This window comes from Typopeltis vanoorti, chromosome 2, assembly GCF_054136105.1.
Source record: "Typopeltis vanoorti isolate ZY-2024b chromosome 2, IOZ_Tvanoo_1.0, whole genome shotgun sequence".
NCBI lineage: Eukaryota > Metazoa > Arthropoda > Arachnida > Uropygi > Thelyphonidae > Typopeltis > Typopeltis vanoorti.
In genome coordinates this window covers 51,212,983-51,238,348 of record NC_143550.1, presented here as the reverse complement: position 1 = coordinate 51,238,348, position 25,366 = coordinate 51,212,983, and the positions used below count along the sequence as shown (strand labels likewise).

The 25,366-nt window shown below is 36.0% G+C and overlaps 1 protein-coding gene across 3 annotated transcripts in view; it reads left to right on the top strand.

Moving 5' to 3' along the window:
- LOC150109008 (inactive dipeptidyl peptidase 10-like) overlaps nucleotides 1–25,366 on the top strand; it is a 958,620-nt gene that overhangs the window by 909,430 nt on the left and 23,824 nt on the right. For all 3 annotated transcript variants that reach the window (XM_090405008.1, XM_090405015.1, XM_090404998.1), the window contains exons 18-19: nucleotides 8,339–8,496; nucleotides 18,773–18,907. In XM_090405008.1, coding sequence (XP_090261134.1) covers nucleotides 8,339–8,496; nucleotides 18,773–18,907 — 293 coding nt within the window. The remainder of the gene's footprint in view (nucleotides 1–8,338; nucleotides 8,497–18,772; nucleotides 18,908–25,366) is intronic.

The window sequence follows — 25,366 nt, the reverse complement described above, 5'->3', positions numbered from 1 at the left end:
ATTGTAGCCAATGGATGAGCATGTCATTGTTACATTAAGGTCTATTATTAGAGACAAGCTTTTTCTCAAGCCATAAAAGCAACAGTGGAAATCATAACTTGGACAGATTTTTGGAAACGTTTTAATATCAAAAATGATGTTGAAAAAATTGGTGAATCATAGCTTGAAGTAACTGCTAGTAATATTAAAGTTGTGTGGTAATGTGTTTTGCTACATTGTTGAAATGATTTCCCTAGTTTTGAATCACAAATTAAAACTGTTCCTGAAGATGTAGTGCAGGTTGGGAAAGATCGCGAATTCGAAACTTTGGATTCCGAATGGGCATGAATGCATTGATTCACACTCAATGACCTAGATGACGAATCTCTCATGGAGAGGTCAACAACATTTATATGAAAAAGAGAAAGGTAAATTTGATGAAACTGTTACTGAAGCACCTACAAAAGAAATCTCATTAAATAAACGTTTGACTTTTATTGGAAAAATAGATGATGCTTCTGATTTTCTTATGGATGTCTATAATTTTTCTGTGTGCATTAATTAGTTTTCTGGTGAATTTACGGTAAACAAATGGTGCATAATTATTACCATTATTATTATTTTTCACCAAGACTATAATTATCTGTTTGGAATGCATTACATTATAAAACATTATAATAATGTTTTAAATAGTGCAGGTTTGCATAGCATGGACCTTATTTTGGCACCTATTATAACTGCACTATGCAATACCGTAATGATATAGGGGATGATTTAGGGGGAGATATTCAGCCGCTTGCTGACAGTGCAAAACTGGGGAGGGCAATAGTTGATAAAGGTGATATAAATATTGTGCAGTTTGATTTATACTGATGGTAATGACAAGAAATTGACAAAGCTAGGGATTTCAGGGTGATGGTGGACAGAGAGTTGAAGTTCAGAGGACCTATTGTGATAAAAAAAAAAAAAAAAAATTAAAAAAAAAGTTGCAGAATAGCTCAAAGAATTAATTGGCTATTGAAGAACATACTGACAAACTAAGATGGGCAGTTTATTACACAGAAATCAATGATTCAAGTTTTTTATACTTCAAAATACACTAAGAATATAAAAGTCTATTGGCAGACTACCAAATCATTACCCTCAGTCATCTCTTAAGTAATAACCTTCTTCATTACTTATTGAGGAGCCTCTACGGTCCTCAAGCGACTACTAAACCTATGTTGTTACTCTTGATGCTTTAAGAGCATCTGTGGATTTTTCTGTTAAGAAGGGGTATATACGGAACTACAGGTTAGGCAATTATAACAAGCTTCGGGGTGAGCTTGCAGCCATCCCATGGGAACATATTGCAGGGGAAAGATGTTAGTAGTGCATGGGATAAAATCAGCAGGTATCTGAGGAAAGCAATATCAGATTGTGCCCCCATGGTCAGGAAGTCAAACAAAGCAGGCGTTAGATGGATGAGCAGTAGTATCAAGCTTGATCTGCAAAAAAAGAAAATGTTATGGAGAATTTACAAGGAGAAAGGCAATCAGTACACCCATGAGCAGTACAAGGCTCAAGCTAGGAAGGTTACCAGCACAGTGAGAAAAGCTAAATCAGATTATGAGAAGACCTTAGCCAAAGAGATCAAGGGTAATCCCAAAGAGTTCTTCCACTATGTGGCAAGTAAAAGGAAGAATGACTTTGGAAGGATAACTTTAGTGGGTGCTGATGGTATTGAGGTGACAAAATCAGATGTAATAGTCGAGTTACTGAGTGATCACTTTCAAAAGTCTATCACCCAAGTGAGGATATCTCTGTACCTGTAGCAATAACTAATATGAGAATTGAAGCTAAGAAATCAGAGGCGTTTAATATATTGCAAAATTTAAATGCAAACACTGCTGTAGGCTTAGATGGAATATCAGCTCGGGTGTTGCGTGAATGTGCAAATGAATTGTCAACCCCTCTTACTTGGATATTTAATTTAAGCTTGAAATCTGGTATGGTCCCTAGGGAGTGGAAGTTAGGCAAAGTTGTTCCTTTGCGTAACGGTGGCTCTAAAACTGCGCTAGTTAATTACAGACCAATCACCATCTCAGGAGTAAGTATTGGAAAAGTTGATTAAAGACAAAATTCAAGAATGGGTGGATCAGGATATGATACTCTATAGAGGCCAACATGGTTTTGTTAAAGGTAGATCCTGCCTTAGCAATCTATTAACTTTTCATAATAGAATGACATCTGAGTTGGACAAAGGAACTGGCTACACCGTGGTACTTCTGGATTTTGCTAAGGCTTTTGACAGGATATCCCATGGAACACTGTTGTGCAAATTGGAGCAGATGGGAATGGATACTAAATTGGTGATATGGATAGGAGAATGGCTCAGGGAGAGATACCATAAGGTAGTGTATGGAGGAGCCGAGTCCAGGATGAGGCAGGTGACCAGTGGTGTGCCTCGGGGCTCTGTACTTGGGCCATTGTTGTTTAATTTGTATATAAATGATATAGGAAATGGCTTACAGGGAGATATTCAGTTATTTGCTGATGATGCAAAGTTGGGTGGCGCAATAAAAAATCAAGCTGATGTTGAAAGTTTGCAGGATGATTTAAATAAGCTGGTAGAATGGGCAAAAAGATAATGGATGTCAGTTCAATGTGGAAAAGTGTAAAGTCATGCATTTTGGGATTAAAAGATTACCAGCTGTGTACTACAGTGATGGAACAGTACTCCAAGAGATTGATGAGGCTAGGGACTTAGGGATGTTGGTAGATAGGCAGATGAAGTTCAGAGAACACATTGCTAAGGTGTTCAAGATTGCACATAGGATTACTTGGTTGTTGAGGAACACACTGACATCCAGAGATAAAGAGATTATTATTCCCCTTTATAAAGCATTGATACTTCCACATTTGGATTACTGTGCTCAAGTCTGGTCACCTGGATTCCTTGGAGATGAGGAGGCTGTGGAGAGGGTTCAGAGAAGAGTGACCAAGTTGGTGAGTGATGTAAAAAATACTCCCTACATTGACAGATTGAGAGCTTGTGGATTGCAGAGGTTGGTTGATAGGCAGAGAAGAGGGGTTATGATAGAAACATTTAAATTACTGAAAGGTTTTTATAAGATTGATGCTGGGGAAATGTTTCAGCTGTGTGATGGAAGAACAAGAGGTCATCCCTGGAAATTAAAGAAGAGTGTGGTTAACAAGGGTGTCAGAACAAGGTTTTTTGCCTGGAAGGTGGTGAATGAGTGGAATTCATTGCCTGACTTAGTTGTGAGCTCTTCGTCTGTAAATGAATTCAAGATGAGATATGACAGATATTGTTTTGCTACTTTGGGTCTCTCTCCCGCGATGAGTCTACTGACTCCATGCAGATACCCATAATAATAATAATAATAATCATGTCTAGCATCAAGATCTACAACCTCCTCCCTCTAGATAGCCAGCCAGCAGTAAAAGTACAATATGAGTAGAAATTTGAAAATCTGATCAAGAAAAATCCTAAACAGTTCCTACAATATGTGGCAAGCATAAGAAAGAAAAAGAATGTTTATGGTAAAATAATAAATTGGTAACTACTATTGATGACATAATTGGAGATATTCAGTGAGCAATTCATCAAGATTTGAATTATCTGAACTTTGTGTCTTAAGGAAATGTTTCAGGGCATTAATGACAACCTTAATATACTGATTAATAAGTGTCTTGCAATAATTCAAGTTCCAAAAGAGTGAAAAGAAGATAAAATTTTGCACTTCACAAAGGTGGTGATAAGACTGAGACCAAAAAAGTATAGAACAATCTGTGTATATGGATTTGTGGTTAAGGTGTTGGAGAAACTGGTGAGAACTAGGATACAGAAGTGGGTTGACAAAAGCAGTATTCTCTGTGATGATCAGCACAGGTTTTTGTTAAAAGGAGGTCGTTTTACCAATGGACAAGAAGATGCATATATGGTATACTTAGATTTTTTCAACGGCTTTTGATAGATTGCTGCATGACAAGTTAACTAAATTGGGATGGAGGGATTATATACTGGATTAGTGAGTTGGATAGGTGATTGGCTGTCTGATAAGTATCAGCAAGTTTTGTATGGGAATGTGGTAACTCAAAAGAGGAAAGTCACTGGTGGTGTTCCGCAGGAGCTGATTTTAGTCGTTGTGAAATCATCACATCAGTTATAGCAACGATACAGATGACCTCGACATGAAGAAACAAAGAGATTATGGTTCCATTGTATAAGGCTTTGATCAGGCCTCATATGGATCATTATGCACAGATTTAGTCACTTGTTTTTTGTGGGGATGAGAATAAATTAGAAAGAATCCAAAGAATGACCAATGGCTTTAATTTATGGTCTTTGGGTTATGAAGACAGATTGATGGAATGCAATTTGAAGAGCCTTGTGAATAGGAGAAAAGGGGATATGATTGACATATAAGTTGGTAGAAGGTTGTTACTAGGTTAATGTCATTATTATTATTCGTGACACCTCCAAGGAGTCCGAAGACTCATCGCAGGAGGACACCTACTGTACAATTCTCCGTCTCCACTACTACACAGAACCTGTACTACCAAAGAGTTTACAAGTATACAACAAGAGAGAGAGAGAAAGACCACCCCTAGAAACTGTATATGGAAGATGCACACAAGGGAATAAGGAGCAGGAGCACATTGCTTCAGTTTGGTGAAAGCAGACATTGAAATGATTTAAAGCATGCTTTGATTGGCTTTGAAATCTTTCAGCAGTATGTCCCTCCTGCAGTGAGACTTTTGACTCCACGGAGGGCTGGTGTTAATAATAAATGATCTTCTCTTACTGATGACAGTTTGCTGATGATTCCACATCAGCAAATTGTGGTCATTTGACAAATGTGTAGTTAACAAAACACCCTAAGTTTCAATTTTATACCAGTGCTTTAAACACCAATTTCTATAACATTCTTTAGTGGGAGTAGGCTAACCTAGTCACCTTCAGTGCTACCAAAACAGAGTAGTCCTTCCTTCTTTCTCACAAAATAGATCTCAATTCACTTTCCCTTTCTTTCAGTAATAAACAATCAACCAGATCTCTCTCTCTCTCTCCTTGGACTGATATCTAAATATAGCCTTTCCTGGCATAGACATCACATTAGTTGATGTGATGTTTTGTTTATGTTCAGTGGCACTTAGCTCGCAACTACTCTACTTTGCACTGGACCTCTTAAAACACAAGAAGCAGCTGCCTGACATTCTTTTGCAGCTTAACTGCAAACTCTCCTCTTTTGTTCCATCTACATCTGTAAGCTGTTCCAGAAAAATGTCAGGTGGTTCCTTGTTTCCAAACTATTGCCTATATATATGTTACCTAGATCTGGAGTTGTAGTTAATGTAATGAAAAGCTTGGTGGAAGATAGGATGCAAAAGTGGGTTGATAACAATAGTATTCTTTGTGTTTGTCAGCATGGGTTTGTTAAAGGGAGGTCATGTTTTACCAACTTGTATATGCACTATAACAAGGTGACAAATGTATTGGACAAGGGAGATGCATATAAAATAGTATACTTATATTTAGCAACGACTTCTCAAAGATTGCCACACCACAAGTTGGTCACTTCTGGGGAGGGACTATCTTGAAAGAAGAAAATCACTAGTGGTGTGCCACAGTGATCTTTTTTGGGACCATTATTCAATTTATATATAAATGATATTGGGATAGGTTTAATCTGTGACATACAATTGTTTGCAGATGATGTGAAGCTGGGGAGAGTGATGAGGAATCAAGCAGATGTTGTGGCCTTACAGGAGGATTGAATAGATTGTATGGATGGGCTAAAGTATGGAACTGTCAATTCAGTGTTGCAAAGTGTAAGGTTCTGAAATTTAGTAGGCAGTAATGGGGTACAAAGTATCTGCTTGGTATGGAAATTTTGGAGGAGGTTGAGGAGATAGATGAGAGACCTTGGAGTGGTGTTTGAAGGATCTGAAGTTTAGAGGTCACATTGCACAAGTTGTCAAGACAATACAACAGATTATGGCAGTGATGCAGAGTACCTTAACTTGTAGAAATAAAAAAGTTTTGATTCCACTGTTTAAGGCATTGATCAGGCCTCATGTGGATTATTGTGTTAATAATTGGTGGATTTTTATATAGATAAAGTATTCATAGATATTATATCTTAATATAATTCCTACCATAGAGAATGATCTCTGTTTCTAACAATTCTTTTTTTAATTCTGAGTGCACCTATATGTTATTATATGCACAAGGGTTCACTCCAATAGGTGCAATGATCTTAACTCTTTCTTTCAGAATCCAAATAATCACTGACTCAAGACCAAAATACAAAATAAACACATTTAATATAACAAAAACAATATATATATATATATATATATACACACACTTCAAACAAATATTACATAACTAACTACAAATTAATTGGATCCAAGGCCTTTTAAAAATAAACTTACACTTAAGACTAGACTAAACACTTTGTTTGCACAATCACAAAATGTTCATAGCCAGTTTCTTTCTCTGTTCAAGGCCCTTTTCAATAGATATATGATTCTATTCTTCATTTTTACAGGATCCTTTCTCATCACTTATGTAACACACATTAATTCTTACTGACTTAATTCTTTTTCTTTTCTTCAGTAGAAATAATAGTCAGATCTGGCGTCCTTAATACAGATGAAACTTCCTAATCAGAGTTTTCTCGAAAATTCCTTTAGAATGTAAATAGCAAATTCTTCTTTTAATCACTAAATGCTTATTGACAGTCTTACTCTTCCAATTAAAAAACTTACAGTTCTACGATTTCCTTTTCGGAATCTACTATAAATCTTTCAATCAGTGTTTCCTCCAATATTCCTTTTAAAACGCTTTATAGCAATATTTCCCTTTTATTTACCCACATACTTATTCCACATTAAAACTTAATAGTTCCACGATTCCTTTTTCAGAATATGCCATTAATTTTCCTCCGACTGTCACATAAAAAAGCTCAAGTTCCTCCGAACCTAAATATCTGCCGGCCTGTGTTCTAAAATCCTTCCGAACGCTATCTTATTTTCTGCCGTTACTCAGATACCGAACGCTTTCTTGTCAGCTGTCAATCACTCATCAAACTTCTCGGCGAGCATGCGCACTCCGTGGCAAGCGAGAAACTAAGTACTGTATAATGGCTGACATGTTGTCTCCGTTAGCGACAAGGGAATGTCCTCATAAAACACAAAACTTAATATTTCAAACCATAATAAATTTGTTTAAAGTAACATAACTATTCAAATCCGGTAAGTACATCAAATTTTTACATATCACTTTACAAATTTTTACATATCTGCTTTACATATCACTTTTAGCAAAACAATTTCCATAATGAGCACATCACAAGTGCCGACAATGCGTGTTATGAAAACAAAACTAATAAATATACTAACATAAACCATTCGTGAAAATATTCAGAATTTTAATTATGATTATTTTTACAATTGCGCACAGATTTGGTCTCCTGGTTTTCATGGTGATGAGAATATATTGCAAATGGTCCAGAGAAGACTGGCTATGATTGTAATTGTTCTTTGGAATGTGGGATATAAGGACAGATTGAGGTCAAAACAGCTTGCAAAGCATTGCAAAGGTTTTGTGAATGAGAAAGAGAGAGAGAGGGGGGGGGGAATATATATAGCTCTCTCTCACACATGCACTCTCTCGTGTGCATGTGTGAGAGAGCTTTAAGTTGATAAAGAGTCGTTACCATTGAAGTCGTTAATATTGAAGAAATTTTTCACAGAATGGGATAAGGGGATATCCCTGGAAGCTGCATAAGGAGGTGTGAGCAGAGGAATAAGGAGCTGGTTCTTTGCATGGAGAGTGGCTGGTGAGTGGAATGCATTGCTTAACATTCTGCATTCACCAGATATACTCATTCAATATATCTGGTGAATGCAGATATACTGAATGAGTTTAAGGCAAAGGTTTAATGAGCTTTGTATGTAACAGTGTTTGCCTTCCTCGATGAGGGGTTTGACTTCATGGGATCTGGTATTAATAATAGTATCCTACACATAGCACTAATCAGCTATAGATTTTGGCATTTCTCATATACGAGATTGATAAGTAAATAAGCATTTTGTTGGATTGTTGCCAACCAGTTAGAATGGGATGAGCATACATACAAGCAAAATTACAAGTAGCTATCAGCAATTAATTCAGAAAATATTTATATTTAAAATAGCAGCATTATTTTATGCAAACCCTGTATTTTATAGCATTCTTAATTTGAAAATGTAATGTATTATGATTTGAAAGAAAAATTTAAGTTTTCATATAAATACTTGAAAGTAAGAAATATTTACCATGAAATATCTTTCTAATTGAATATAGATATATGCGTGACAATATTCCTTTCATCAGTCGCATGCATATTGCCATTTGGGGATGGTCATACGGAGGATATGTTGCAGCAACAGCTTTAACTGTGGAAGACACGTTATTCAGATGTGGAATTTCTGTTGCACCAGTAACAAGCTGGCTGTATTATGGTAAGAATTTAGTATACACACACACATGTGTGTGTGCATGTTATTGTATTAATTAATTTTTTTTTTCATGAAGACAGACAGATAACATTTATGAACCAGTGCTTTGAATAATAAACTTGTAAAACATGTTATTCCCAGTCAAACGAAATTTACTGTGGGTAAACAGTGTTGGAATTAATATCATCCTGTTGGTATTCTGAATAGATAGTTTTAGAAGTACCATTCATCCCTCAGGTTATTCTGCATTTAAAAACATAACAATCTAGTTTGAACTGTCATTTTTTTTTTACTTCTTAAACATTTCCTATAAGAAACTATTAGCTTGTTAATAATGCCTTCAACAAAAATTAAATCTCCTCTATCTGGAAGGTTTTTCACCTTCTCATTAAGAGGACTGCTGCTCTTGAGAGCAAGAGCAGCAGTTAGAAATCCAGAAGCAGCATTCAAGTTTCTGCAACTTCTTTGTAATTTTTATGTAAAATGTCCATTCTTTTGCAGGTGTGTGTCAGTGTGTATGTACATGTGAACAGCATTCACGTGTCATGTTTATGTATCTTAAAATGTTTCTATACTAAATGATTCAATCTCCATTAACACACACATACACACAAAAAAAAAAATGTCAAATAGCTGCTTCTAAATTTCAATCAATTTCCTACTTTCTCGGTAGTTTTTTTTTTTTTATCATTTTTTTTTTTTTTTTTTTTTTTTTCCAAATTAGAAAATTTTTAGAGGTGGGGAGGGAGAAGGCTTCAGATCAGTATAGAGAAGATACTTCATGGGATGGAATGGCTGATCTTTTGCTAGGGAAGTGCAATAAAGAAAGGATGTAACTAGTGTAGAGATATAATGTATGCTAATATTCCCACAGTGAGAATGAAAAAACAGCATTTCACACATAAAATATGTAGTGCATATTTACATACTTCAGGTCTTTCTTATTTAATGCAAAGTAAAAAGAATGGAGGCAGTCATTAATATATAGTCCAGGGGCAAATGCTGGTCTTGAAATTCATACTTGCTCTTGTTATCATTCAGGGAATGAGAGGTGTGATTGAAGTCTGATTAGCGGAATAATGAATTACTGACCATTTAAAACTATGTACAGCTAACCCTCATATAATGCAGATGTTAGGTTCCACAGAAATTCCGCATTATATAAATCGGGTTTGCGAGTCTCAGATCACATAGAAAAAAAGTAGGGTTATATTCTGAAATTTTTTTTTTTAATTATATAAACAACAATGACATATCCAACAAAAAATATATTTTTATTTAATTCAGGTAATTCATATAAGTTAAGAAAACATATAAACTATGCAACAAATACATCATCATCAAATTCCTGCCATGTACCCTCAAGGGGTGTACAGGATATGATAGTACTACATGAAAAAAATTACATCATTACTAACTTCCTATCTACAATTTTCTTCCAAATCAGTCTGTTACTTGTCAAGACTCCAACATTATCAGATCTTATATTTCTATCGTCTAAGGCACTTTGTACTGTAACAATCCCCCTATATCTTGGTCTTCCACTGGGTCGTTTTCCTGCTAACCTGGCAGAGAACACTTGTTTTGCTAATCTTTCTTCGCCCATTCTGTTTAAGTGACCATACCACCTGAGATTAGCTCTGCTAACGCATTCCTGGATGTTGACAATGTCAAGTTCTTTCCTAATATCCTCGTTTTTAATATGATATTGCCATTGATGCCATCTGTTCATGCCTATAATCTTTCTCAGGACTCTCATATCTGCAGTCTCTAGTGTTTGGTCAAGTGTTTTACTTCTGACCCAGCTCTCAGATCCATAAGTTAAAACTGGTTTGAACACTGTCTTGTATATAGCTAATTTAGTGTACCGACTAATTTCTCTCTTATTCCATATGAATTTATTCAATTGACTTCCTACCATACCAGCTTTGCTGATTCTGTTGTCTATTTCTATATTTAATTTACCATCTTCAGTAAAAATCGTGCCTAAGTAGCTGAAATGTTTCACTTGTTCCACAGGTTCTCCATTCACAACACAGTTGACATTTTCATTGTCTTTGTCTTTTTAATGCTGACCTTCATACCATATCTATTACAACAGTTATTCAATTTGGTCAGTGAATCTTGCAGACTTGTAGCGGATTTATTTAGAAGTATAACATCATCCACATAAAGCAAGGAGCTGACATTAACATCTCCAATTTTGATATCATGTAACAAATACATAGTATAAAAATTACAAATTGTACTTAAACTTCATTGCACATAATGCATAAATGATTTAAACAAAATAAAATAGTGCATATTTTAATCTTTCATAGCGCAAGGATTTGAGGATTGGTTAATAAACACTGGTTTTGTCATGTAATCACCTCATGCATTACTACAAAACAGTATTATTATTATTATTAATATAATTATTACCCCAAGACCTCATGGAGTCTAAGACTCATCTGGAAGGTCCTTTTATCACACACACACAGCCCATCATACTGTGCCTTGAACACATTCAAACTCCTTGCAGACACCACATTCTCATGCAAGGAATTCCAATCATTCACAACTCTGCACAAAAAAAAACTGTCTCTCACTCCCCTACTCATACCCTCTTTATACAGTTTCCAGGGATGACCTCTGGTTCTCTCCCGATCTCCCACTATTTTCTGAGAACTTCTCCAGCATCGATCCTATAACAACCCCTTACCAACTTGTAGGTCTCTATCATATCTTCTCTCTTCCTCCTCTCCATCACACTCTGCAAATTACATCTTCTCAATCTTTCCTCATACTCGACATTCCAGAGGTCAGAAACTACCCTAGTCATTCGCCTTTGGACCCTTTCCAACATCTCTTCATCCTTCTGAAAACCAGGTGACCAAATCTGGGTACAGTAGTCCATGTGTGTGGCCTAATCAAAAGCCTTATACAATAGAACAAGAATCTCCCTACTTCTACACATCAATGTCCTCCACATCATTCCCAGAAGCCTTTGTGTTGTCTTCACAATTTTGGCTATGTGTCCCCTAAATTTCAGATCCTTATCCACTATCACCCCCAGATCTCTTATTTCTTCTACCTCCAACAATATATCCTCACCAAGCATAAATTCTGCATCCCATCGTTGTTTTCCAAATTTTAAAACCTTACATTTTGCAACGGTGAATTTGAGCTGTGCAGAAGAAAGTGATTTTTAATCGGTGACTTGTCCGTTTTTCTCCCCTGCTTTTCTATGTTTTTGAGTGCTAAATTGTTTCTCTGAATACGAGTGTACTTCAGTGGTTGTTCTTTGGAAGATAGTTGCTGTCGGGATATAATATATTTTGTTTCCCATCGGAATCGAATGCATAACGGTGGAAGACAAAACGAAGCTAAGTTTTCATTTTATTTAATTATATTTAGTGTACTTAAATGTTTTGTTTTGCTTGTAATTGTTTGTACTTTTTTTCTTATTTATTTAACGGAATTTATTAATTGAATGATTAATGATTACGCTACTCGTCAGTAAGGAATGATGGTGGATTCAGTTGCAGTTGCAAGTGGCATATCGCCAAGTCCTCTGCCATTTAAGAACTCTATTATGAGCAACATCATAAGGGACTTTGTGGCATGCAGTACTTGCGGCATGCATGCGTCTCGGAAATTGGATATGTGGCTTGTGAAAGAGAGCGGAGAGCATATGTGCGCGAAATGCAAGCAGTGGGAGGAAATAAGTGCATTAGAAATATCAATATCCAACCTTGTTGCTCCAGGAACGGGGAATGAATGTAGGAAGACAAGTAGTGTGATAGGAGAGAATGAAAAAAATATATGTATGAATGAGAAAATTTGTTTGGGAGAGTGAATTTAGATTAAGAGTGACTGACCTGCAGAGGGAGATAGATGAGCTGAAAGAGGAGGTGGAATGTCTTGTGAATGAGAGCAAAAGTATGAAAGATAAGATTAGGAGAATGGAAGAGATAAATGCAAGCCGAATCAGAGTAGGGGAGAGAGAGAATTTTGGGAGTGTTAGAAGAGGAGAGAAAGGAAACAGTAGAAGAGAGGGAATGAGTGAGAGGTATGGGAATGCTAGCAGACGAGAGGATGGAAACTAGGAGAGATGGAATGAGAGAGAGAGCTATGGAAGTGCTAGAAGAGGAGAGAATGGAAACGGTAGGAGAGATGGAATGAGAGAGAGGTATGGGAATGCTAGAAGAGAGAATAGCAGTAGAGGAGATAAACAGTAGGAGAGAGGGAATGGTAAGAGGTATAATGTATGGGGACTCAATGATCTGTGGTGTTCAAGATAGGATGCGTGAGGAGTGTTTGCCAGGAGGAACAATAGAAAGGGTGACTATGGCAATTAAGAGAGGTGAAAGGGTGGATGAGATGATTGTGATGGTAGGAACAAATGACTTGAGTGGTAATGTAAGTCGGGCAGCGAGAGATATGAGATTTTTGCTTGAGGCTGTACAGAAGAAGACAGAGAGAGGAAAAATAGTGTGTGCGTTGCCTAGGTATGATAATGAGCAGAAGAGCAGTAGTATTGAATGACATAATAGCTAGAATGTGTGACAAGAGAGGACTGGTATATGTGGATGCTTGGAGTGCATTTGAGGAAAGAGAGGAATTGTATGCGAGAGACCACTTACATTTGAATGAGGAAGGACGTAGGCATCTGGGGAGATTGCTGTTCTGAACAAGTCAGTGCGTCCCAGGGAGGATGATAGCAGGGATGGCTTCTTGTGGGAATGGATACTTGGGAGAAGGGAGACGACATCAGGTAACACTGAGCCCAGTGGAGTCTAGAGGGGATAATGCTGGGTATAAAAACAATGGCATTTATATGCTTTATAATATGCCAGGAGTATCCGGAATAAGGGAGAAGAATTGGTGGTGCAGATAGCATCAGCCTGGCCAAAAATTATTGGGATCACTGAGACTTGGTTGACAGAAGAGGATATAATAACAGGAATAGAAGTTGCTGGGTACAGCATTTTTCAGCAGGATAGGAGGGGAAAGCGTGGTGGTTGGGTATTGCTTATGATAAGTGATGACCTATGTCCTCTAAGAGTGGAGAGGCTTTGGAAGGCAGTGAGACAAATGATTTTGAGAGCATACGGTGTGAGGTAGAGGTGGGCAAGAATATTTAGTGGGGTGTTGCTACAGACCCAGGAGTACAGAGGATGGGGACCAGGAGATGTTTAGACAGTTAAGTTTGGCAAGTGCAAGAAGAATGATTGTTATGGGAGATTTTAACTACAGTAGTATAAATTGGAGAGAGGAAAATGCATGTAGCAATATGGGAATGGAATTTCTAGAATTCTTGAGGGACAAATGTCTTAGGCAACATGTAACAGAGGGAACAAGAGGTTCAAGAGTTTTGGATTTGGTTATAGCATCAGAAGAGTTTCTCCCACCAGTTGGAGAGAGTGACCATATGGTTTTGACTCGGAAAATGAATCGACATGCAGGAGTATCAAAGAGATGGGAACTTATGTGGAATTATAATGCAGGCGATTATAATAGTCTTAGACGTCAACTTCGGGAAGTTTCATGGAGGGAGGAATTGGAAGGCCGGGATATCATTAGCGCATGGGAAATTGTGAAAGAATATTTGTTAGCAGCAATGGTAAGTTGTATACCACGAGTGAAGAAGAGGATGCAATTTGGAGTGAAGTGGATGACAAACAATATTAAACAGGAATTGCATGCGAAAAAGAGGCCATGGAAGAGATATAAGGAGACAGGTGAAGAGAAGATGCATGAAGAATATAAGACACAGACCAGGAGAGTGACTAGTGTGGTAAGGAAAGCGAAACTGGAATATGAGAGGAGATTGGCCCTATGATCCAAAGAAAATCCTAGGGAATTTTTTAGCTATGTGGCCAGTAGGAGGAGAAATGACTGTGGAAGAATGATATTGTGGGATAAAAATGGGAATAGAGTGACTGATGCAGAGGACATAGTGGAATTGTTCAATGAACATTTTATTGGAGTATTTCATCCTAGATGAGTCAGTTTTAATGCTAGAGGGATAGAGCAGGTTCGAGGTTTAGAGGTACAGGAGGAGAGTGTGTTTCAGATATTAAATACTCTGGATGTCAGTAAAGCTTTGGGACTGGATGGTATTTCACCATGCGTTTTGGGAGAATGTGCTAGGGAACTGACAGTGCCTTTAACCTGGCTTTTCAATGAGCATTTTCAATGAAAAGTGTCTAATTATAGGCCAGTTTGTGTGTCATCAGTAGTTGTTAAGATCTTGGAGAAAGTAGTGAGGGCTGTATACAGCATTGGGCAGATGAGGGTAATGTTATCTGTGAGAGGCAACATGGATTTGTGAAGGGGCGCTCTTGTTTTATCAATATGCTAGTCTTTTATAATAAAGTTACAAGAACATTAAATGAGGGAAAGGCATATACTGCAATTTTCTTAGACTTAGCGAAGGCATTTAACAGGATGCCACATGATAAGCTGATATTTAAGTTGCAGCACATGGGTCTGGATTCAGGATTGGCTGTCTGATAGGTATCAGAGAGTTGTGTATGGTGGAGCAGTTTCAAGGAGGTGGAGGGTTACAAGTGGGGTTCCACAGGGCTCAGTACTAGGACCTATATTGTTTAACCTTTATATCAATGACATTATAAAATTATATGGTAGATTGCAAGGGGATATTCAATTGTTTGTGGATGATGCGAAACTGGGAAGGATTATTAGTAATAGTGCAGATGTGGTAGCCCTGCAAGAGGATTTGAATAAGCTAGATAGATGGGCAAATTAATGGGGGTATCAGTTTAATGCAGCAAAATGTAAGGTCTTGAGGTTTGGGAAACATCCATGGATGCTGCATACTCTATGGGAGGAGTTATACTGGAGGAAGTAGGGGAGAGAAGAGATCTGGGGGTTGATGATTGATAGAAACCTGAAATTTAGGGGACATATTGCAAAGGTGGTGAAGGTAACACAGAGGATTGCTGCAATTATGAGAAGGACACTGACCTGCAGAGATAAAAGAGTTATCATTCCATTGTATAAGTCTCTGATCAGACTACACTTACACTATTATTCTCAGATTTGGTCCCCAGGATTTGTAGGGGATAAATTAACTGTGGAAAGGGTACAGAGACGGATGACAAAGATGGTTTCAGGACTGTACAGTTTTGGTTATGAGGATGGACTGCAGAGTTTGGTGGATAGAAGAAGGAGAGGTGATATGATTGAGACTTTTAAACTGTTGAGAGGTGGTTACAGGGTTGACACTGTGGAGTTCTTTCGCTTGGTTGAACAGTGGGAAGGAGTGATGACAAGAGGCCATCCCTGGAAGTTACGTAAGGAAACTGTGAGCAAGAGGGTGAGAAGTGGTTTCTTTGCATGGAGGGTGGTTGAACCGTGGAATGCATTGCCTGATGGAGTGGTGAGAGCGAGAACGGTCAATGAGTTTAAGGAGTGGTATGATAGACTTTGTATTTCTTAGGGGGGGGGGACCTCCCCTCGATGAGTCTTGACAGACTTTATGTTCTTAGGAAGGACCTCCCACGATGAGTCTTTTGACTCCATGGAGGCCTGAATAATAATATCTCCATTTCCGTGCCCAATCACTCAATTTATTCAAGTCTTCTTGTAAAGCCACATCTTCACTACTCTTCATGGTTCGTCCCAACTTTGCATCATCTGCGAACAAATGAATATCTCCATCCAAATCTTCACCTATATCATTAATATACAAGTTAAACAGTAATGGCCCCAAAACAGACCCCCGAGGCACTCGACTAGTGACTTTTCTTTCCCTGGATATCGCTCCCCCATACACAACATGTTGATACTTATCAGATAGCCAGTCTCCAATCCAATGCACTAATCTAATATCCAACTCCATCTGCTCTAGTTTGACTATCAATTTATCATGAGGTACTCTATCAAAAGCCTTCATGAAATCTAAGTATATTACTGTGTATTCCTCTCCTCTGTCCAAGGAGGCAGTCACTTTATTGTAATAAGTAAGTAGATTACTAAAACATGACCTCCCTTTAGTAAATCCATGCTGTCCATCAAAGATAATACCATTGTTGTCAACCCAACTCTGGATCCTAGTTCTCACAAGCTCTTCCAACAACTTGCCTATAGTTTGATGCTTGAGTTCGATCACCTCTTTTATGAAGCGGCACAATCTTGCCCTCCTTAGGGACTTGACTGAGTGCAAGACTTGTATTAAAAAACTTTACATTTGATTTGACATTTGACATTAGAGTAATTCTATCTTTGGAAATTTTGAATCCTGGAGCTGATCTTTCATTTTTCGAAATATAGGTGCGTTTTTGCACTTATTTCCAATATAACCCAGATTCATCTGCATTGAACACTTGGTCTGCATTATAAATGTTTATAAACTTTGAGAGTTTTTAGTTTAATAAGATTTCCATCCATAGGAATTTTCTTTTGAGGTGCAATCTTATATCGAAATCATTAGAGATTTCTCCATTTTTCTATTAGAATATCACATATACGAGCAACGTGCTTTGCACTTATCATTGACCCAGCAATAAACACTTTCTCGGATTTTATGTTCATTTTGTTTGATTGTTCGAATTGTTGATTCATTTAAATTCAAAGTCCCTGCAAAAACTCCTGGTTTTTCTTCATTTTTCAACCGATCCAAGATTTTGAATATTTTTCTTAGAGAGAGAAATTTTTTTTTTTTTCAATGTTGGTTTTCCCCTTTCGTTGCAGTTTGTGGCCATTATTATAAATATAATTTTTTACACAAAAAAGCAAGCATTATATATTGTATGTAACTCACCAGAAAATAAAGTGCTCAGCTTGAGATGATTTACTTATGATTTTTAATGCGCTTTCCTGGCAGAACTGAGGACAATTTATACGGTAAACAATTGAGGTAAATGCGTGCTAAAGGGTATTTCCCCTAATATAAATTTGCTACTTATAATTACATGCAGGATACAGGCAGACACAAATTTAATGAAGATAAAATTTGATGTTTAAGTCGTTCGGTGAAAAACATATGAAAAGATAAAGGATTACTACAATTTGTAGACCGTGTTTTTATCAGAATCATGTTGTATAAGTACCATGTTCGACAAGGGTTACTACAATTTTAGACTGCATTATATCGAAACCGTGTTGTATAAGTGCCACGTCATACAAGGGTTACCTGTGTTTAGAAATTTATGTACATTTAATCATACAACTACAACACTTATTTTACAAATGATACTCTATCTTTTTCACTTTACTACTTGAATACAAATTCTACCCTATAGTTCTTCTTTATGAACTGGTCAATAACATAGTCATAAAAAGTTGGTTGTAACTTAATTTTCCCAAGCAACATGCACACTTGTAAAGGCTGGCTAAAGCTCACTGGCTAGAGCTACTTTGACTGCATATGGCCTGTGCTTAAGACTATGTGAAGGGAGCGGAATGGCGTGCATGAAATCACAGTGCTGTAGAGAGGACCTGGAAGCTCCGACAACTGAGCAAGCCAAGATATTTGTTGCCAAGATTATTGGTGAGGCAAGAGGTATGTGAACTTTTTTGAAAAACCTGGGTTTTTTTTTTTTATTTTTTAAATTATTAAGGGTCAGCAGAGAATACTTTGGGATGAGGGTGAACATAGAAATTTTTGGGGAAGGAGAAGGATATTATGGGATAAGATCAAGGATGGGAGAATGGGGTGCGAGCCGTTTCGACAGTGCATCATCTTCGGAGCTCGTGAAGGTAAAAATTAGACTTGCGATGTCATGCAGGAATGCTTAATTCTGTATAATATGATATTACAGTAAAATATTAATTATCTCTGTGCTGTCATATATCTGCAATCTTATGTTTGCCTGTCACCAAGATTATTTATACTGGTGTCCATTACTTTGTTTTTTTATTAATTTCAGACCAATAAAACAATATAAATTTAAATTTAATGTGCAGCTATGGTTATATCAATTAGCAGAAAAAAAACAGTATTTATTTGACATTCAATGCTATATAATCAACTCCTAGGAAGAAACATATGTAATTTAAGTAAACATTAATAGATCATTGCATATGTATTTATACATTTCCATGGGGAGGGGGGTTAAAAATTTAGTCATTATCCTGAATTGTTTGATATATTTAGGTCATGTACAATTCATACAAGTTTCCAAATTTTTTCAGATTACCACTTCCCCATGGACAAAATGGATCATCTGCATCCTGGATTTTTTTTCCTTTTTTTAATAACATTTTATAACAGAAATATATTTTTTTAATGTAAACCTCATATAAATTTTGGCTTCTTTTTTTGTAGATTCAGCATATACAGAAAGATATATGGGATTACCTACTCAGAATAATGCAATGAAATATGAAAAGTCTGATCTTCTTAAGAAAGTTTCTAAAATGAAAGGAAAGAAATTTCTGCTTATTCATGGTACAGCAGATGGTAAGTCCAAACATTTAGTGCACCATGCAGTAAGTACAAGTAATGAAAAAAAAATTTAAAAAAATAAATGTATATATAGTATTTGCTATAACCACAAGGAATACAGACAATAGAACATCGACAGATACAGTATAGTACAATTGAGTAACCATTTTGTTGAGTGTACATTCCAAATAGGAAAACAGATTTCCAGTTATAGAATAACAAAGATGAAAGAACAGCTGTTAAAGATAATGCAAATACAGCAGGAAATTATGGTATACAGAATATTCGCTGAAAACAAATCATTGAACAACAATTTATGAAAAGTCAATTTATTGAAAAAAAAAAAAAAATTCATCAAACATCGGTTAATCAAAAAACAATCATCAGAAGGCAGTTCAAAATTTTGAAAAAATTCATCAGTCAGCAGTTTAAAAACATGATTTTTTCAATTAATCAAAAACCAAAATTTATTAAAAAATCATAGTTCATCAAAACTACAAATCATCTAGTGAACAGTTCATTGAAAAATGAATTATAAGGTTCATGGAGTGAAGTCTGTTTATCAGTCCACAAACCTTATAATTCATTTTTTATTGAAATAACTATGATGCTGTTAAAAAAATTTTTTTTGAGAGAGATCAAAAAAAAAAAAAAGAGAGATTGTTTTTTAATCAAAGTACCAATGAACCTGGGAATTTGTAGAATAATACTTTTTGATTTGCAGGCGTAGACTTCTGTGGCTAATTGGTACAAAAGATATATTTTGGTGATTACACCACATTTTTTATTATTCGGTTATACTATTATTTCAGTATTTTGTATAACTGAATAATAAAAAATGTGGTGTAATCACGAAATATATCCTATGAACTTTTTGATTTGTTTTTCAGTAATGGCATCATCATCATCAAATTCCTGCCATGTACCCTCAAGGGGTGTACAGGATATAATAGTACTACATGAAAAAAATTACATCATTACTAACTTCCTATCTACAATTTTCCTCCAAATTAGTCTGTTACTTGTCAAGACGCCAACATTATCAGATCTTATATTTCTATCGTCTAAGGCACTTTGTACCGTATCAATCCACCTATATTTTGGTCTTCCTCTGGGTCGTTTTCCTGCCAACCTGGCAGAGAACACTTGTTTTGCTAATCTTTCCTCTCCCATTCTATTTAAGTGACCTTACCACCTGAGATTAGCTCTGCTAATGCATTCCTGGATGCTGACAATGTCAAGTTCTTTCCTAATATCCTCATTTTTAATATGATATTGCCATTGATGCCATCTATTCATGCCTATAATCTTTCTCAGGACTCTGATATCTGCGGTCTCTAGTCTTTGGTCAAGTGTTTTACTTCTGACCCAGCTCTCATATCCATAAGTTAAAACTGGTTTGAACACTGTCTTGTATACAGCTAATTTAGTGTTCCGACTAATTTCTCTTTTATTCCATATGAATTTATTCAATTGACTTCCCACCATACCAGCTTTGCTGATTCTGTTGTCTATTTCTATATTTAATTTACCATCTTCAGTAAAAATTGTGCCTAAGTAGCTGAAATGTTTTACTTGTTCCACAGGTTCTCCATTCACAACACAGTTGACATTTTCAATGATTCTGCCTATTTTCATTGTCTTTGTCTTTTTATTGCTGACCTTCATACCATATCTATTACAACCGTTATTCAATTTAGTCAGAGAATCTTGCAGACTTGTAGCGGATTTATTTAGAAGTATAACATCATCCGCATAAAGCAAAGAGCTGACATTAACATCTTCATGTCAGTAATGGCATGTATTAACCTAATGATTTGTAGAATAATTTCATGGAATAGGTATGTAGATTTAGACCTGTTATTCTATATGCTGATTCATTTTGTCACTTCAATTCCAACAAATAAATTATAATGGTGAAAAAATAAAGAAAGGATGAGAGAGCAGTCCATTATTCAAAAATGAAAACAAAAATACTATAAACCATAAAAGTGACAATATGCACATATAAGGCACAAAATTTAAACATAAGAAACTATTATGGGAAATAATTTTTTGTGAAAAACATCATCAAGACATTTTTTATCTTTTTATCCTTCACATCAGAATATCAGCAATTTGCATTTTAAATATATCTTATATAATAATAATAATAATAATATCTCTATGGAGTCAGAAGAGTCATCATAGACGACCCACACTAACCATTTACACACATCATCGAACATCATACCTCTCCTTAAACTCATTCACTGTCAGAGCACTTGCAACTCATTTTGGCAATCAATTCCATTCACTCACTACTCTCCAAGAAAAAGATCTAGTCTGCACACCCTTACTTAAACTCTTTCTATTCGTGTTGTATTAACTTATAAATTTATATCACATTCCCTCTTTTTCTGCCTTTTAATTAAACCTTGCAACCCACACACCTTCAAACTTTCATCATAGGGAACATTTTGCAGACTTTTCGCCAGCTTGGTCACTCATCTCTCTGAATCCTGTCTACCACCTCCTGATCCCCAAGAAAATCAGGTGACCAAATTTGTGCACAGTAGTCAAGAGGAATCAAATCATAACCTTATAAAGATGGATAATAATCTCCTTATCTATAATTGTTAGAATGTTTTTCAACATCCTGGTAATCCTTTGAGCTATGTTACAAACTTTTGCAATATGTTCTCTTAACTACTATCTGTCCAACATTACCCCCCAAGTCCCTAGCCTCATCAGTTTCCTGTAATCCAGTACTATCGCTGTGATACATAGTCTATAACATTTTCAACCTAAAATGCATAGCCTTACATTTAGCAACATTAAATTAACAACCATTATCCTTAATTCACAATTCCAGTTTATTTAAATCATTCTGCAGGATATCTAAATCACCTTGATTGAGTATTGCATTCCCCAGTTTTGCAGCAAACAACTGAATATCCCCATTTAAATCTTTCACTTAATATTATATACAAATTAAACTTAATATAGAAATTAAAGAGTAGTGACCCTGATACAGAAACCTGAGGAACTCCAATCGTCATCCTCCATCGCCTAGATTCCGCTCTACTACCATATATTATTCTCTGGTGTATGCTATCAGCTTCGTATCCATGCCCATTTACTCCCACTATTTGTAATAGTTTTTCATGTAGTAGTCTGTCAAATGCCTTTGCAAGGTTCAGCAGTACCATGATGTAGCCAATAACCTTATCTACTTCTGCTAACACTCTAATATAAAAATATAAAACATCAGTAAATTACTAAGGTAAAACCTGCCTTTTACAAAACCATGCTTCCCACAATAGAATAATGTATTCCTGTCCACCCACAGCTGGATTTTATGTTTAACCAATTTTTTTTTGCTACTTTAACCTTGAATCCTGAGATATCAATTGGTCTGTAATTTTCTACTTGTGTTATGTAATTAGATTTCTGAGAGAGATTTCTGAATTAATAGCTTATTATTCAAATTAAACTTAAACTAGATGTTGAAAAATCATAGTGAGATGTCAGGATGCATGGTCCATTGTTGATGTGTGCTGTATAAGTTCTCTTGCAGCCAAATTCATTAATATGCAGGTCTTTTATATGTCTATAGTTGATTTAAAATGAGATCTTAAAGATGTTCTCCTAAAAATGGATGCAATCTGAAGACTATCAATAGCATCTTAAACAGATCATCACATATTCCATAGCATATACAACAAGATAATTACAGAGATGCCATTTCTTTACCTTACATTAAAAAGTTACATATAAAATGGCAAAAGTTTTAAAAGTTACAAGTTGTCTTTTGACCACTACGAAAAATATCCATAATGTTAAGATCACGAAAACAACTTCAGCTGCCTCTGATGACCAAGAGTGTACAAAATCTTTTGTACTTGCAGCATTTTCTACATTGGATAGAGTAGCTGATCTGGCGAAATCCATCAAAAAAGAAAATATCAAGGATGTTGAGAAAAAAATGATACATAGATCAGGACTGACATTTCACACAACCAAAGGGGAAAAAACCAAGTAAATTGGCACCTGGTAGGATTGGATAACAGACTTCTGAGTTGGATCAGAAGTCTGTTATCCAATCCCCAGTTTCAATTTATTTAACAGCTTGTCATGTGGCAATCTATCAAAAGCTTTTGCAAAATCCAAGTACACCACTGTATATGCATCTCCTCTGTCCAAGGTATTTGTCACCTTGTTATAGTACATAAGTAAGTTAGTAAAATATGATATCCCTTTAACAAACCCATGCTGATAACCACAGAGAATACTGCTGTTATCAACCCACTTCTGTATCCTACTTCTCACCAATTGTCCAGTACCTTCACCACAACTCCAGATAAACAGATTGGCCTATAATTTTCAGATAGGTATCAGAAAGTTCTGTATGAGGGTGCAGTATCCGAAAAGAGGAAGGTCACTAGTGGTGTACAGCATGGGTCAATTTTGGGACCATTGTTGCTCAATTTATATATTAAGGATATTGCGATGGGTTGCAGCTGTTTGCAGATGATGCAAAATTATGGAGAGCAATGCAGAGTCAAGCAGATGTTATGGCCTTACAGGAGGATTTGAATAGATTGCGTGAATGGGCAGGTAAGTAGAACTATTAGTTGAATGTTGTAAAGTGTGAGTTTTGAGATTTGGTAAGCAGCGATGGGATGCAAAGTATTCACTTGGTGGGGAAATTTTAAAGGAATAGAGGAGATCAACACTCTACATCTTTGTATTAAATTCACACTAGAAAAAGAATCATCAAATAGTATTTCCTTTCTCGATGTACACATCCATCATAAGTAAGATGGATCCATTTCCACTTCTGTCTACTCAAAACCAACTTTTTCAGGTCATTATATCCACAATGCATCAACTTACCATCCATCTTAAAAATATGGCATCATAAAATCTTGAGTATTCAGTGCACAGATTTGCTCTTCAGAAGAATCTCTGAAACAGGAATCGGAAATTGTCAAAGAAACATACTTAATAAATGGATATAATCCAAAATTACGTAAAAAAATAATCAACCACTCTCCTATAAACTGACCCACAAAGAAGTCCACAGGACGCCTATGACAACTCTGAATGACAAAATTTATGAAAAAATAACTCATTGCTACCTATAAACCCATCAACCAAATTCACAACTTGCTACCTTCTCCAAAAGATAAACTCTCACCAATGATGCTACCTGGCATATACCATGTTTGTGTAAATTGTCTTACTATGGGCAAACAGGAAAATTTATAAACATATCTCTGAACATCAAGACCACATCCATCTCATCAAACCCCATAAATCTAGCCTAGCACAATGCAAAAGTGAAAATACTAACCACAGGATCCAGAGGAATAACACCAAGCTACTACATAGATATATATATAAACATGAACGTTTGTATAAAGAAAGTGCTGAAGCCTTACTTCATAGACCTAATCTTAATCGAAATTACTGTCTCACTATTCCAAAATTTTGGGAAATTGTTATCCTCATTTGGATTACATAAATTTAGATGTTATATTTTAATTTTAGTTTAGTTTCAATTTCAGTCCATTAGTTTTTCGGTCCTCTACATATATAGTCATGAACACATGACTATATATGTAGAGGGATTCCAATCTAAGCATGTGCACTACTGTTTTTTAATTCATTTCCTATTGTTGCTCAAAAATTGTACTGATGATGTCTTATGATACATAAGATGAAATATTTACATAATAAAAAAAACTTATTTACTGTTGCACACGTTACTCTATAATTATGGATATCCCACAGGTTTCGCTATATTAGAAAATCAATATGCAAGTTGTGCAGAAGAAATGATATAGAGTTTTTGGATCTGTGGCTTGAGTTTGATTGACAGAAAGATTTGTTTAATGCTGATGAACTGCACTTAAACAGAGAAGTTAGGTGTCTTGAGAGAGCTTTGTTCACTGAGAGTGTGGAAGTGCAAAGTCAGGAAAACTGAAAAAATTAGGGCAGATGCAGGCAAGTGTGTGTGAAGGCACCCATGAAGTGAGTTAACAAAAAAATTCTTAATCTAGTTTCTCAGGCAATGATATCGAATGGTGTAATGATATTTTAGATGTAAGTGTGGATGGAGGCCTAAGTACACTTTCTATATACTTTTGCTAGAAGCATCAGGAATAACGGAGGAATTTGTGGCATTGGTTATTGCAACTGTGCCAAAAATTATCATCATTAATATTAAGAGATACCTCCAGGGAGTCAGGACTCATCAGGAGGCTACATACTACACACAACAGCTATCATACTTATTCTTGAATTCATTTACACTGCTTGCACTCACAACATCTAATGGCAATCCATTACAATCACGCACTACCCTATTAGAGAAAAATCTAGCCCTCACCCCCTTCTTAGCAGCATTCATTCTCAACTTCCAAGTATGCCCTCTTGTCCTTTCCCCACCCTCCATAAATTGAAAAATTCTATCCATTGAAATCCTGT